This window comes from Copadichromis virginalis, linkage group LG3 (genome assembly GCF_057382275.1).
Source record: "Copadichromis virginalis isolate Kocher_CV1m ecotype Utaka linkage group LG3, C_Virginalis_male_GT1.1, whole genome shotgun sequence".
Taxonomy (NCBI): Eukaryota; Metazoa; Chordata; class Actinopteri; order Cichliformes; family Cichlidae; genus Copadichromis; species Copadichromis virginalis.
Window position 1 is genome coordinate 49177767 of NC_140620.1, and position 17314 is coordinate 49195080.

Genomic DNA, 17314 nt, shown 5'->3' on the forward strand with positions numbered 1-17314 from the left:
CAGTTGACCAGAGGGCGGCAGCAGAGCGAGGCCGCCACCATCCTGCTACATCAGCAATATCAAGCTGCCGACTACGCGGACCGAGCAGGAAACTAGGAATGTTGGTGTAAAAATAACAGCTCAAACGTAAAAAGTGCCGCTGTTTAAAAAAAAAATCATATTCGCTTTATCTATCGCGTCAAACGAGAGTTTAATGCTAATACCAAGCTTTTATGTAGACTTAGAACAGCTTAATAAACGCGTAAGTCTCGCTAGCAAATGACTTGTGATTTTCTTTAATCAAATCATTGCCTTAATGAGTAATTTAACATTTTCGGTATCTTGGTTTGTTTTTAGTTTTCCATTATTTCGTTTTATGTAATATGAAATAGAATAACTTTATTAACAATTTCGATGCTTCCCAGGACAAAAATGCAAATAATGCTTGTTCCGGTTTTATTTTTTTAGATCGGAAATGTGATTTTTTTTTTCATTGCAGGTAGCAAAACAGGTCCCACAGAGGCGATGAGGAAGTAGTCTCACTGATTCGTTCGCTGACAAAAAAGTAAGTGTCTTTTCATTTTAGCTCACGAGATGTATATTTGACAATAAACGCGTTGGTTCATTTTTACGCGACTGAAGTAAAGAGCAGCGTTGGCCCGTAGATGTTAGCTAACACAGTCAGGGTTTTAGAGCCCAGCCCATCACGATTGTGAATGTTGTCAGCAGTATGAATGATGGAGCAGGCGAGGCTTTACAAATAACGAGGCTCTGGTAGTGGTTACGTGGTTACGAGGGCTGTTCGTACTGTGTTCTAGCAGTGTTACTGTACTAGATAATGCTGATAATAAGATTCAGTGTAAGGTTTGGGGGGTAGATTGCTCAGGGTATCAAGTGCCTGGTTGATAAGCATCTGCTTTGTATTACACAGAGGTTAGGCCTTTGTTTAAGACACATTCCACGACCATTTCCACACAGTATCTGATATGTCCTTGTACGTACAAATCTTATAAAGGTATCCTTAATCCTTCTGTAGTTAAGTTATAGATCTATTATAATGTGCAGGGCAAAATGCAGGTCTCACTGATGGGTATTTTGCCTGAAACATATCATTTCAAGTATCTGCAAACTAAAGAACTGCAAAACATGTTTGTCAGTGTCTTAAGTTTGTGTGTGTGTTCGCGTTTGGTACACTGTAGGTTTCCCAGAATTCCCAGCAGCCATGAAGCTTCGATTGCACTTCGTAGTGGACCCTATGGGCTGGCTGTGCATCAGTGTGGTATTTGGGATCTGGCTCTACAACACCTTTTTTGTTCCCAAACTGGTTCTGTTTCCACACTACAATGAGGGACACATTCCTTGGGCCATTGTTGTTTGTGAGTTTCCTTACCTTTTGTGTTGACACGTGAAAAACTGAAAATGAGTTTCTTTGGAAATTGGAAATGAATGTGCCCGATCACACCTCATCAGTGGAATTAAAACACACTGTATTTCTTTAGGTTACTACATAGCATCAGGACTCTGCCTAGCAGCACTGTTCAGAGCTTCCACAGCAGATCCAGGCCGTCTTCCTGCGGACCCACACATACCTCATGCTGGTAAATGCTTTTCTCACTGCTTACCGCTTGTTTGTATATGTCCAGTTTGTCTGTTACTCCGGTACCGACTAGCAGTATCAACTCTCTTCGGATCGATGATTGTTACATAGTGTTTGTTGTCTTTGTGTTTCAGAGAGAGAGCACTGGGAGTTGTGCAATAAGTGCAACTTAATGAGACCTAAACGGTCGCACCACTGCAGTCGCTGTGGCCACTGTGTGCGCAGGATGGACCATCACTGTCCCTGGTAATCATACACGAACACCTACTCTCATGCTCCCATCCATTCTTGTTTATTCAATTACTGAGATTTGAAAGCTTATTTAATGACTGAACATATCATAGCATGCCATGTGTGTCCACTGCTGTGATAAAGAAATATGTGATCACTTGCTAAATGCACTTTATTTCCTTTGCAGGATTAATAACTGTGTGGGAGAGGACAACCACTGGCTCTTCCTGCAGCTGTGTTTCTATGCTCAGGTCCTCAGCTTATTCACGCTGGTGCTGGACTTCTGTCAGTACTATTACTTCCAGCCTCTGACAGGACTAGACCAGGTAGGTCCATGGGATTGTTTTTAAAAGTTGGCCTCTACTCATTTCCAGCTTCATAATTTTATTCTCTGCTGAGTAACTTTAAACATAGGGATATCTGCCCACACCTACATCACAGAGAGCCAAGAGTATAAAAAATGACTTTTCTTCTACAGCGATTGATGTTCATACTCTGACCTCATTATTTGAAACTTTGGCCATGTTTATTATGAGATTTAGCTACACTAATGGAAAACTATAAACATTCATATTTGACAGTGGGAAAATCAGCAAATGGAACTTTAAGATGATAAGAGGTTTTCACAACAAAGGGCACTGTTCTCTTTCACTCAGGAAAAGTTCACTACACGTCACGAACTGGCTCTGCTGCGAATCTCTGCGCTAATGGGCGTGGTCATGTTTGGAGGCATGTCTTCTTTGTTTTACACACAGATGACTGGCATCCTCTCAGTGAGTACTGAGTAAAGACTTATTTTCTCGTTTCAGCTGACAGTTTAAGTTCTCCACCCATTTCCTGCTGCCATCGTCTTGATGCGATTATGTCTTTAACTAATTAAATGCGGCTAATATTTCCAAGCTAAGTGTTGAATATCAGTTTGTAGGATCAGTAAATGCATCATTCACAGCGTTATTCAGCTTGCATGTCCTCTTGAAAGCAAGTTGAAGACAAAAAAGAAGAAAAATGATGTAGCAGCTTCAGACAAAACAACATGACATGGTGTACAGAAATAAAACAATCAATGCCAGTAATGCAGCGATTGATAGGAAAGAATCAGGGGAGAAAGTGTGCACATGAGTGCGTTCATATTACTATAAACCACAACAGCAACATGTTCATCTGCCATACCTCTGCTGACATGAATAAACATTTCATTTATTAAATAGTTTGGCAGGTCTGTGAAAAGATGTTATCTGAAATGTTTTAAAATGAGTCACTCATGTTGCATTTTTCTTGTCTTACAGGATATGACCACCATCGAGAAAATGGCTCACTTTTCAAATGAAACGTAAGTTCCGTTTCTTCTTATAGCAGGAATAGCTGCGTCAGAGGAATAGGCCGATCTTTTGGGAGATAAATCTATCGTATGTGTAGAGACCAGCCATTTACATAGCATACCAAAGGCGAAGCAGAAGGGAACTTGTGGTTTCAAAACGGGAGTGACAGATCAGTGGGGGATTTTTCATTTTTTATTTTTTGCAGTGTCACTCTCCTTCTTTTATATGCAATCTATGATCCTCGTTCACTTTTTGGCAGACAGTTTGGTACAAAAAGGATTTTTACTTGAACAATTACCTGTTTTTTCTTATCAGATATGGCGCAAAGAGATCCTGGCAGTGGGCGCTAGCTGAAGTTTGTGGCACTCGCTGGAAACTCCTTTGGCTCATCCCACTCCGAAGCAGACAGCCACTTAACGCCAGCCACCAGTTCCGCTCACACGTGTAGGCCAGTAGCGCTCCCACCTCCACAGATGGTAGGAGCTGCCCTGATGAAACACTGTATACACACCTAAGAATCCATCTGCTCGCCTTCACCATCCTCTTTTGTGCTACGAGAGCTGGGCAGCAGTCTTGGTTTTTCAGTGGATATGCCAAGTTTTTTTTGTTTTTTTCCCTTTGCCTTTCTCTACAAGGCCCAGACTGGCAGAAAACAGGGTCAAGAAACACCTTTGGGAGTAATGGGAAATGTTGTGTTTTTAACTCACTGTGACTGCTACTTTAAGCATTTGGAAACCACTTTTTCTGGCTAATTGCAAAAGAAGGATGGAGGTTTTCATCTGAAAGCAGCTGGCAAAGGAACCCCCCCTCTCAGGTTACTTTAATAAAGAGCCTTGACTACTGACCTTTAATCATCTACAGACGGAACAACGGTTATTTTAGTGTGTCTATTAGACTGGCGTTTTTTTGTAAGAAGTTTGTGCCTTGTTTCTTTTAGCGGTCCTCTTAATTTGTGTGTTTGTTTGATGTTTTCCAGCTACTTCTAGTTTGGAAGCTTTTTTTATTTTTTTGTATTGTGTTTGTTTATTTATAATTTTTTGTAAAGGGATCTGTCTATTATCAGCGATGTTCTTTTGCTGTTTATAATTTGAGGATTTGTAAATCATTTGGGGTTTGTTGTTGTTTTTTTTAAATTTGGGATTGTTCTATGAAGAAGTACTCTGTGAACCATTAATTTACGAAGAATGAAGCAGAACAAAGTTGATAATTTGAATGACAATTTGTAGTCCTTTTTATAACAAATAGGCAGCCTGGTATGAACCTGTGTTATGGAGAGCAGTTAATTCCCACTTTCCTATGGCAAAAATCCACATTAGAAACGAGCTTATACAATCAATGTTGTATGTTGTGGTCAGATTGCTGCATAATCAAGAATATAACATTCCTTGGCCAATTAATGTAATGACTTGATTACAACATTGTATTACTTTATTTTAGAAGGCATTTAGGTGTCATGTTCTGCCTTCAAAGATAACTTAAATCAAGCTGCCTTTCTTAAATGCCTAGTTTAACCTCATGCCCCACTTATGTTTGCAAATGTGAAACTATAGCTGGCAGCTAGTTAGCTTAGCTTAGCATGATGTAAACTGTGTAAACATAAACAACTAACATTTTTTTAAATACTTAAAAAAAATATTTTAAGTCAGTAAGATAAATCCTAGCAGTTGGTGAGATTTTCTTGGATAACACCAAGCTAACAAGCTAATTTTAGTTTATGGTCTTAAAGCTAGGTAGCTTTAAGATCACAGCTACTGGCTAGTTTTGCTTAACGCTAAGCTAAACCAGGTAGCTACTGGCTAGTTTAGCATAATGCTAAGCTAAACTAGGTAGCTACTGGCTAGTTTAACTAAGTTACATGGCTTGCTTATAGCCTCATAGTACCTGAAGGATGTAGAAGTGATATCAGTTTTGTTTACACCATGATTTTCCCCCAAATGTTTGCCTTTTCCTTTAAGTCAGTCTGTTTAGCTAAAATGTATGTACAGTACAATCTGTTAGCAAAAACAACTTGACCAATTTTTTTTTAAAATTTAGACTGTTGACAATATAATTTCTAATTGATATTTACCATATTTTTGCTGCTGCTGCTGTAGGTCTTAAATGGATCTGAACACGCAAACTTTGTTAATGCTGTCAGCAAAACTGGCAGATTAGCCTACTTGTGGTGACTTACAGCTAGTTAACCCTTGACAAGACATTGGCAACTTATTTGTGGTGGTTTTACTGTAAGTGCGTGGAACTGTTTAGAGATTTTATTGACTTCATTAATGAGATACTTAAGGTAATGATAGTACTAGCATTGCGTGGTTGTCTTCAATACTTGGCAATCTCTTAGCTAAACCTGTATGTAAACAAAGCTTGTCACGTGTTGGGAAATAGTACAATATCCAAGTAGTTGTAAGTGCCTGTCTACTTTATTTCATTGTTATTTACTGTCACAGTCCATAATCATCGTTGTATGGCTGTCTACAAGCCAAAGACCTGGGGAAATGTTGCAATAGTCATCAAGCATACAGTAAGTGCATGTTTCACCAAATTTCTGAAGGTAGCGGTTCAATATTATGCACTGAATTTCACATTCGCACACAGTCTCGTTTTATTGCAATCGTGGTACTTATGAAAGGAAGTCTTTTTTCATATTTATGATGTGTTCAGGTTGTTTGCATTTGCATGAATGTGTATTATTGATGACTCTGTGATTTTTTTATAATGCATATTCAGGTTCCTGGGTGTCTGTGTGTGTTTTTATTATTATTTTGGGGTCGGTTTAATGAGGAGATAAATTTGCATGATTGGCACTTTTTTGTTTTTTGTTATCATTTTTGAAGCAATAAGCATTGTGTATCAGTAAAGCCATCTTTTAGTGAAATTCCGACATGTAGTGTGAAATTTATGAACTAGTGGATGGGTTTCAGTCATCACTCCTGAACCAGTAATTACACGACTTGAACATCTGTCCTTATTTCAGTAAACCTCTGCAGCACACACTGGTGTGTGTTTATTGTCAGCTAATAGTTAGTTAAGTAATCGATTAACAATATGTTGGCCTCTACAGCTCATGTTGATTATACTGGAATAGCTGAAATGAATTATTTTGAGTCGTAACCTGCAGCAAGCTGTAGGTTTAAATATTTCTAATATGTTTACTTTTTTCCCCTCTCAGCTGCCATCTGGAACCCCCAGATCTCTAAATCCATGCATCTTGTTCATTTTCAGTTTTTTGAAATGAGTTTACAGGCCTTATTTTGTTTAATTCTGACCTCAAACAGTGGAACTGTTATGTTTTGTAAGTTAATTTGTTACTCCATAAATATGTTTCTTTATGTTTAGGAAGCCTATGACAAGTTGCCAATTTATTATGTTACAAAAGTACTATTGTGATTATAAAAGGTATATAGGTATTCATATTCAAATAAATTTGATTCTGAACAAATTTGTGTAATTTGTTTTTTTTGTGCTTTTTCACCTACATCTTTGCTTCATCTGAAGCCTCTTTTTTTTTTTTAGAATTAAAGTTAGTTGAGAAGTTAGTGTAGCACATGATGGCTAAATGGCATTTATCAAAGGAAAACGTTGCTTGTAAGAGATGGAAAGGAGGTTTTTATTTTTTTGTTTACCAGAGATCAAAGAGGCCAGATTACTTCAAGCTGATAGGAAGGCAGGAGTAACTGAAATAACCGCTTGTTCCAACCATGGTATGCAGAAGACCATCTCTGAACCTTTTAGCAGATGGGCTAGTGCAGGAACTGAGCCCACAATCCACAACACAATTGGACAACAGAAGATTGGAAAATGTTGCTCGGTCTGACGAGTCTCAATTTATAATGCAAATTTGACATAAACAGCCTGACAGCATGGATCCATCAACCATTCAGGCTCTTGTTGTTGGTGTAATGGTGAAGGGGATATTTGCTTGCTTTACTTTAGGCCCATTTATACCAAATGGGAATTGAAGATTTAGCACCACAGTCAACCTGGATATTGGTTAGTACTACCAGTACCATAGTGAGATGGCATCCCCTGCCACCATATCTCAATCCAATGGAGCACCTGTGAGATGTGGTCAAATAGGAGATTCACATCATGGATGTGATTCAGCATTCATTGCAATAACTTCCCAGTGCAAGTGAAAGAGCAATAACTACACATAGAAAGTGTTAGAATAAACAGTCAGATTGATTACACTACACCATACTGTACAAATGCTCCATTACAAATAAAATACATTTTCTCAGGATTCTATTTGTAACTTTTACTATGAAAATGTCCTTTGAGTATTATTATATATAACTGCTAAGCGGCTAATGTCAACAGCATTAATGGGTTAGCAGCACTCTGACGTTGCCACTGATCGAGATGGAGCTGATGCGAATAAAGTTAAACTCTGATCGTTTTTGTTAAGCTGATTTTTGAACCCCGAAGCCAGCTTTGAGGTTTATATTTGTAGAATCATGAGGTGATTAGTGGATATTCCTTCTGTTTTTTCCCTTTTTTTTTTCTCTTTGACCCAAAAACAAAACAAAATGTGTTAAGAATATGAGTTAAGAATAACTCATAGACATCTGAAATATGATGAGATGGTGAATCCAGTGAATATGCAACCGTTATTATATTGTATGTATTGAGTTTATTGTGAGTTTTGGATAAAATAAAAAAAATCTGCTTTAGACCTCAGTCTGTATAATATTAAAACTTGTAGACCAGCAACAAAACATCACAAAACTAATCCCACTAAGTTGCTGAGCATGTAGTTTTACTTGAATTTAATGGATCTCGGTGTCTGAATGAACAGTAGAGCAGCACGGTCCCTGCCGTGCGCACACTGACATCCACTTTAAACAGGAGCATAAATGTTTTTTTGACATTATTTCACAGTTTTTCAGTGAGTGTCCTACAACTGCGACACTAAAGTCAGGCTGCCTGGCTGCTTTAATTGCTGTTTGCGTCTCTGTGTACAATTACCATACGAGCGATTGTTTCCAGCCAAACGGTCATTGTTCTGAAAAGTTCTTAAGTCTCAGTGAAGCGTGCCTAATGTGTGCACGATCCGTGAACATAATCTGTGTGTGCCGTCCAAAATGGTTACATGCTTTTAGCATACTCTGAACCACACACACACACACACACACACACACACACACACACACACACACACACACATAGCCATCATGGTTTTGACCTTCAGCTGTCTACAGCTCCAACAACTAGTCATCGTGGATGGATTTAAAAGATGAGATCGAGACTCTGTGTGTGCATGTGTCTTTTTTTTTATTCTTAATGACATTTGGGTTTTAAAGAAATTGAGCATGCATACTTGTTTGCAATATTTTCTCAATACGCTTTATTTTGCTCACCTATTATAATCATCCCAATTCTAAGAAAGCACCCACCAGGATTTTCAGATATGTCCAGCTTCCTGAGTGTGCTTGGATCTTCATATAAACTTTTTATGGTATTTTGGAATAGATTTCAAAATAAAAGAAGCATCCTGTGTGTTTTAATGATGTGAAAACTGCAACAGAAACTAAAAAGTCAAGCCAAGAGGTATTTTACATTTCATATAAACGGCACTATCGCAAGAATGCCGCATTGGTTTCAGTAAGCCTTAAATTTAATTGGTGAGTTTGGGCTTTGGGATGTTAATTTAAGCGGACCAGTCTGCAGCAGCCAGGGTCAAATGTGCTCCTAATCTCTGCTACTAGTTGGTCAGCTGGACTAATTAGATATGGGACCACCTGCTAGTCTCATGGTCTATGACATCTGGCTGAACAAAAGAAATAATTAGCCACATGCTTCATAAAAATAAACTGTGCTTGGAACAGTTATCATATAAGGCTGTTTACCTGTCTAGGATTAGAGTTAGTGGCTTGGCGTGTTCTGCTGCTATGTTGCCCAGGCTAAACTCGGATTAAGTCAACGCTAAGGAACACCGAAATTTATTACTGGAACGCTAATTATGAGGCACACGATCATTTTCATAATTCTATCCATATGGGCCTCGTATCTGAAATGGCATAATGAGCAGAATCACCCCCATCATTAGATATACTTTGCTTCGATTGCTGGTTCCAACATGCTTCCTTACCTGTTGGGGTCTCTTGGGTCTTTTTATCTACAAAAGTGGACACAAAGCAAACTTAACATCTTTTTGAGACCTAAAATGACAATTCTTACTTCCTGTCTAATTGCTGTCTGATGAAGAAAGAAGTTATTTGTGCAGATCAGTAGCAAATGCATGCTAATTAGATTTGTTAGACCTCACTGACTCATGTGCGCGCCTCTCCAGTAGCAGGTGTCTGCTACGTTCCTCCATTTCCAGCACCACAGCTGAACTTTCTGAACATGGAGGTATTGATTGGCGTATTGATTTTCAAATAAGCTTTCATTGTAGAAAGTAGAAATCCAATTAAAAGTTGAAGTTAATCCACTCAAGACGATGAAATGTATCGATTTTGACCTCAAAATCAATAAGGTGCACGCCGCTCTCGTGAGAGCTCAGTGCTTTCTCCGAAAGAGCGAAGCGCACGCTTTGCATCAACTGAGTAATAGCTCTGGAATGTTATTGGTTTTTTTTCTATCTGCCAGGATATCAAGTTACTGAAAGAAAATTCTTTAAATCCATCCAACTGTGTCAATGCTTGTGCTCTGTTCAAATATATGTAAATCCTACTTTTCCTATGACCCAACTGTAGAAAAACCCATAATTACGCCCATAACAATACCTCATGTCTCTATAGAATATACACCCACTGCCACTTTATTAGTTACGCTTTGCTAGTCTCATTTAAGAGATGCCTTAATTCTTCGTGGCATAGATTCAACAGGAAACATTCCTGAGAGATTTTTGGTCGATATTGGCATGATAGCATCACAAAGTTGCTGTAGAGTTGTTGGCTGGACATCACGATGCAAGTCTCCCAAAAGGTACTCTGTGAGATTGAGATCTGGTGACTTTAAGGCCACCTTAAAGAAATCAGTTTAAGATGATATGGGTTTTGTGACGTGCTGGAAACAGCCATCAGAAGATGAGTACATGGCGGTCATAAAGAGATGGACATGGTCAGCAGCAATAGGTAGGCTGTGGTGGTGTTTCAGCAATCCTTAATTGGTACTATGAGCTACAAAGAAAATATCTGCCACATCGTTACAGCACCACCACCGGCTGAGCTATTGATATAAGGCAGGATGGATACATGCTTTCATGTTTATGCCAAATTCTGACCAGCAGACCAGGGAACTTTTTTGGCCAAAATTGGACACTACTTGCCCAGTTTTGTTTTTTCCCGTTTTAGCCGTCCTTCTCATTGTGGCCTTCTGCTGCTTTAACTCATTTACTTTGATTGCCCTTCTACCAGCTTGAAGCGGTCTGGCTATTCTTTTCTGATCTCTGTCATGAAAGAGGCATTTATATTCACCCTAGAACTGGTGCTCACTGGATATTTTCTCTTTTCTCTCAACCATAGAAATGGTTGTGTGGGAAAAATCCCAGCAGATCAACAGTTTCTGAAATACAAACATGCCTAAATACATTAAATCGCTGCCATGTGACTGACTGGTGAGATATTTGCATTAACCAGCAAGAGCTGAAGAGGCATACCCAATAAAGTGTCCGGTGTCTTGTTTGATTTTTTATTTTTTATTTTTGTCTTTTTTTACTTGCACAGAGCAAATGAAGGAACATATACTGAGTTCAGTCTCCTAAAAAGACAATCTCAGATTGAAAACATGCAAACTGAACACAGAAACTCCACAGTATTTAACAGCTGGGGCCTCCAAACATAGGTGTTGCGTACTTTTCTGCAAATGAGGAAAAAGTCACGCAGTGTCGATATACAATGTTAAGTGTGTTGCCGAGCTAAAGATGCGAACCACGTTTCAGTTCACAGGCCTCATCTCAGCTGGGGCACATCAGTAAAATCATTGCACAATAACCTATAACAGAAATCATCTTCCAACTTCTGTTTTCTCATTTAAAGAGCTACAACTTGATCGGCCTGAGATGTCTCAGCTTTTTTCACATCCAGTCAGTCTACCATCATTATATGTTCATCGCTATTTGCAAATATCAGAAGTTCAGAACCTTAGCAGGACGAAAACGGTCCCGGCACCACATTTGGACAGTTGTTTTTTTCTGAATGGGTCAGATTTCTTTCTGTTCCTTTCACATGTAAACCACAGATTTCACTGACACCTTACGTTCCTTTGTCTTAAACTCTGCTCTGAGTGGACATTTGCCTTCCTCTACTCACTGTCTCCTTGTTGTTTAGGTCACCTCATTTATTTGTTGTAGCTAATGCTAAGTTACTGTTGCTAAGTCCACCCACTGCCCTGTTGCTGGGAAATCCAGCTGCCACGGAGTGGCCTCAGTGAGGAGGATTGGAATGTGGCAGGAGGAGAAAAGGTCTTTTCAGCTGGCATTCAGATAACATTTACATGGACACGCCTAACATCTTAATATATGGATCAAAATACAGTGGGTTCCATTAAAGCCCAAAGACTCTGAAAGAAGCTCTAAAGCAACAGGTCTCATGATGACTACTTGATATTTATGGCTTTTTTTGCTGCTTTTGTTATAAAATGAGGCAACTTTCAATAGGAACAGTGACATCTGATAATCCTTTACCTTAAAATCCTCACAGCAGAATATAGAGGACCTCAGTATTTTCAGATACCCACACAGTGACATCAGACCGCCTCGGTTGTATTGATGAGTGATTCCCAGCACTGGCAGGTTTGTCCTTGGATGAAAATGAGGTTGAGTGATGGGGGAGGCCAAAATGTCAGCGCTGGGTCACAATCAAGTTGCTTCTTACCTTTTATATTCTTCCAAAATGAAAAGGTTTGACTCTGTCCAGATTTTTATTTTGGCAGATGATCATTTTACATGGCAGTAAATTGAGCGGCAAATTTCTTTTCCATGTTGCTGCAATTCATCTCGAGCACTTGGTGGAACAAATGTAAGAGAGGCAGAGGGGAGGGAGTAAGGGGGGGTTAGTGTGGGAGGGGGGGATGGTGAGGGTTACTGGGTCATGGCTCTTGTAATTACCACAGTCAGGTTCAAGTCACTGGTCAAGCTGTTGCTGATTTTTTTTTCTGTCTTCCCATAATGCAACATCATCAAGGACTGTCCTACACGTGGCTCAGCATGCCTCTACTGATGCCCCTTTGATTAGGTGTCTCACCCACCGCCGAGCTGAGTTTGATTGGAGCTGAGAGCCCTGTGATGGCTGAGAAACTGACTGAGAGATCCATTAAGTGGCAGCTTTGCTATGATATATCAGCCAGGACGTGGTGGATGGTAAGTGCTCTCTTTGCTCTTTGCCCTGTGCTCTCCCGTCCATGTTCCAGTCTGCGTCTTTTCCGTGTCTGCTTCCAAGTCAGGATTTGTGGAAGAGAGCGATATAGTGAGGAAAGCTTTCCCGATAAAAGATTTTGGCTGCAGAGCAAACTGTCTTGTCAAGTTCCTTTCACAGCCTTCATTTTGATCCATTTTTTAAGAGCATCCTTGGCACTGACGTTCGTTTCCTTCAGGCCTGTAGCTTTAACTCAGATCATTGTAAATTGAGTTATGCTTCAGTTTAGCTGCACACAATAGAGGATTTTAAGGTGAGGATGGACTGGAACAATGTTTTTTGTATTTTCACTGGGATAGCTAACTAAAGGAAGTATTCAACCTGCCTTTTAGCATAAGAGCGCTCCTCAAGTGCACCTCTCCGTGCACCCTCAGCAGTGTTAATTTAGTGTTGCACAAAGAGCCCTTGTCCAGCCCGCGCCTTTCCCATGCTGAAGAGGCAACACAGGCTGACATTTCTTTCTGAATATTTATTTACTTGTCCGGGCACAGGCGAGCTTTTATTGTGCCCCATCTCCAGGGTTTAACTTGTGTGTATCAGTGTATACAACCCCCCCCCATTCTTTCCTCGGTTTTTACTTTATTTTCTCCTGTTTTCACTCGTGGTTTGTGAGTAATTTTAATTGGACACTGCACAGAATTACATTTACCTCACGCCGTTATGAAGGATATAAAAAAAAAAGAATACGTGCTTTTAAGAATTCGGGATTCATTATGAGCACAGTTCCAAGCAAACAGGGGACAGAAGACGATGTCAAGTGCATCACTGCCAGGAACAGCAGTTCATTAAATGTGAATGCTGAAGGCTAGAATAGCGAAGGCTTTAGCTGAGATACACTGAGCTGCTCTCTTGCAATAAAAAACGATGTTATGAAAGTAGGAAATTGTGCAATTGGTAGGAAGTTGCAGATCCAACCCATTTAAGCACAAAATCTGTATTGTTTTTCTTGCTTTTTGGGTTTTTTTTTTGTTTGTTTGTTTGTTTTTGCAGGAGAAATGCACAATTAAATACACAGAAGCAGCAATAGCAGTAGCAGCGCCCTATATTATATTTAGGGATATATTTTTCAAACTTTTATCAATTATGTTCCTACTTTGAACGATCTTTTCACCCAAACAACCTCTTACTGACACCAAATGTTTTTAGAAGGGGTAAAAAAAAGGTCATATAAAGAGTTACAATGCAAAAACTTTCTGTCTGTCATGTACAGTATACCACATAGGATCTGTTCCTGGTTTGAAACGTCGTGTCTCTGCTGCTTTATGTCAATGATTTAGTGTTGAGTAATATGACGTGAATTTCACAACTCTGGGTCTAATAAAGGTCATCTTATCTTAGCTTTAAAATGTGCCATCTTTCTCCTTTTTTGTTAAATTTCTTTTTTTAGCCACAAGTCTTGAGAGACTTACATGTTGAGCTTTGTAAGCTAAAGCCAGTAAAAATGTGGTGCATCGTCTCAGTATGTGGAATAAGAGGGAAAAGGGATAAAATTCCATATAAAGTAAAGTAATTAAGTACAACCGTACATTCCCCTGATTATAGCCCTTTATTCACACTGCAGCTTAATTAAAATAACTCAAATCAGATTATGTACATTTCAAAAATTGTGTTTTGTGTTCTTGTTTCCTTAACTGTGGAACCTGCTAGAGTTTAAAACCAAAAGGTCACTGCTGGAGCGTAATGGTAGACCCAATGGTAGGTCCATGATAACACTGTTGTACTAAAAAAGTATGTTTAGAGTTTGTTTTTCAAAGGTCTATGCTCTATGAATAATAAATGAATAATAAAATGAAAGATGGCTGGATTGCAGACGACTGACATGTTCATAGAACCGCTGTTAATAATTAATGGTTACATCTGCACTTTTTCTACTGTGACAAGTCAGAGCAGAGCTACAGTAAATTTGTATTTTCGATGAGAAATTCAGACTTTTAGTAAGTCAAAGAAAATACTTGTGGGTCCTGTGCATGCTTGTGACAACCCGCTTGGTGTTGGTTGTACCACACTATAACGACCACAGAATTTATTCCCCCACCTTGCAGTTTTGCTTGCGGCCACATGGGGGCGGTAGCTCCATGTTGAGAGTGCTGAATCTGTGAGGGCTCCTGCCATGTGCGCCGGTGGATCGCACGATACAGGGCTGGATTAATGGAGGCAGAGAGAGAATGGAGTCATTATGAGATAATGATTCGGCCTTTTATGGTAACATTAACAGCAAATAAGAAGTAAAATGAACAAAGACTAAAACATTCTAAGAAATGTGAACTGAACGTGTCACAAATTATTTATTTACTTTTATTTAAAATTTCCGTTCAATAATGATCTGAAGGAGGGCTTTTAAATCCAAAGGCTAATAGTCAGAGGGACTAAATCTATTCAACCTCCAAGGAGAAAATAGCACAATGCGAACTGACACACTAACATTATCAGACCTGATTTATCTTTCAAATGGTTATCGATCAGTCACTTTTACTACAGCTGAGTCCTCTTAGTCTTAACAATACAAACAAGCGCTGGATACACGTGACTGCGGTGACATTTTTGGATGTTATAAGCAGTGTGTTAATGTCACCACAGCCGTGATGACAGAGGCACTAAAAATCTATTGTGAGACTTTCCATTCAATTTACGATCACATTTTCTGCTATTGTTGTGGATTGGATGCTCTGTGTACAGTAATGGGCATCCACTGAATGATTATTCACGAGTTTAGTCTTTCGATATAGGGAAGATGTGCAGTCTTTTAAACACACCGAACAGCATGTGCTGTTAGTGTTTCTCTGTGGGAACAATTGGATAATATTAATAATTAAAATGTGTTCATATATTTTCTTAATGAATATTAACTACATGTCTCATGAACACGATTTGATCTTGTAGGAAGAGCTTTATTTTCTAGAGGTTGTTCGTTTTTCAAGGTCACTCGAAACAAGCCTGATCTGTCTCCCTTTGTCCGATGAGCACTAATAACCCACACACCTTGTAATGACTATTGCTTCCTCCATGTGTGCCTCCTCCACTATTCGGCCAGCCCTCGTGGGCACATCTTAATATGTGAAAACGTTTTCCAACTATAGTTTACTGTCATTTTACACTGATAATAGCACTACTGCCACCTCCTCTAACTGCAAATATTGAAAATATGAATCTAATTTTCATTACCACAGGAGACTGCATTTAGGGCAATAACTGCTGCGATGCAGTGCTTTCATCATCACTCAGTAACTATCGCTATTCAGCCCTGCCGTCCAGCAGCAGCCGCTCTGTCAACCCCAAACATGCACGTCAGAGGAGCGGAAGTGAGGGGCCCAGGGTACAGAGTCCCGGGGCCACGGCTGCTGGCCAATGAGAAGCAAGAATGTAAAGGCTATTACAAAACTGCGCTCTGACAAGCTGCAGACAAACGGGTTGCTCGTACCGGAAATTGTAATGTTTCAATTTCAAAATAAGATGTATCACGCCAGCATACGAGCCGGAGTTGATCTGAATTTGATATTTCATACAAAAATATTAAGAAAACCTGTGATATAATTCACAGTAGGACAATACTTTAAAAAATATGCTGCCACCTATTTGAAGTACTTTTTTTTCAGGAAGACATATTTTTGATAAATTCTTGATTTCGTGAAGAGCAATAGCGGCCCCCTAAAATGCGCAAACATAGAAGAAATTACGAATAGGTCTCAAGGTATTTTACATATTATTACAATGCTACTTTGGGTAAATATTTTATGTCAATTTCTGTTCAATTTATAGTTTTAAGCTTAAATTGTTTTATTTTGAAAGGTCGTATCGGAAATGGCGCTGTTTAGCCTACGTGCGGTTTGACGGTTAGTGCTGAGAGCCGGAGGGGCGGCAGCCAGCCAGGCAGTGAAAGTGAAGGCGGAGACCAACCCAGTGCCGAAAACTCAGCCTCTTCTGGATCACGTTCAAGTTCACTGGACAACCCTAAAAAACGATCCAAAAAAGTAAGACTTTAAGAGGAAGGAAGACAAGAAAAAAAAAAGAGAAAAAAACGCGAGGTGCTCCTAACTTCTTCTCACCGATATCTGCCAAGAATTGTCTTCCGGTGTTGACTTTTTTCTTGCGAGCACTACAAGAGAGAAAACCCTTCAAAGCACAAAGTTGAGCGTGAGAAATGTGAAGCTACCGGCTTGTGTGTTTCAACCAGGCTCCAGGATTCCCCATTAATCCATGCAGTACAGTGCAATGGTACGTGAACGTGGATCATTACTACTTTCAAATGTTGTGTAGCAATCCTTGTGTACCTTTCTTTAAAAAAATATACTGTCCCGTCCTCACGGCTGGTGGGGGGGGGGAGAGGAGAAATGTGGAGAGGTGGGTTGACTTTGCAGGGACCACAACACAGGCACGGTCGGGCCAAAATTGTTGTAAACTTGGCACAGACTGTCCCGCAGCCTATTTTAACATCCCAGTCCCCCTTAATCTGGCAAATGAGCTCCGTGTAGACTGTTAACAGCTCTGTAGGGCACACACGTGCGCGCGCACTGTAGCGGCACCGTAACAATGTTTAACTTTGACTCCTTTTAGCTCTACTACTATAATGTTACTGTACACCTACCCACCAAGCTTCGCCCTAAATGAGCACTTCCTAACGGCGTTATCAACGCTTTTAAGTCAGGGAGTTTTATTTTGAGGAGGGGTTTCTGAGAGCACAACATAATTTAATAAATTAAAACATTTAATACCTATAAACTCATTTTAACGGGTGCTAAAGTTTAAGCTAGGTGTCCCTTTTACCTATTGTTTCTAGAACAATGCAGGCTAATTGTGTTGGAAATAGGTTTTAAAAAAAAAAGTTTAATAAAATGTAC

At 39.5% G+C, this 17314-nt stretch overlaps 1 protein-coding gene across 1 annotated transcript; it reads left to right on the forward strand.

The window, feature by feature from the left end:
• The first annotated feature begins 41 nt into the window (after positions 1-41).
• zdhhc21 (zDHHC palmitoyltransferase 21) lies at positions 42-5995 on the forward strand. The gene is made up of 9 exons (XM_085451491.1): positions 42-241; positions 479-544; positions 1179-1355; positions 1479-1577; positions 1711-1822; positions 1995-2133; positions 2464-2580; positions 3094-3137; positions 3442-5995. Exons 3-9 carry the CDS (start codon positions 1202-1204, stop codon positions 3572-3574), a joined length of 798 nt encoding a protein of 265 aa, XP_085307617.1. The 5' UTR covers positions 42-241; positions 479-544; positions 1179-1201; the 3' UTR covers positions 3575-5995.
• Positions 5996-17314: the final 11319 nt, after the last annotated feature.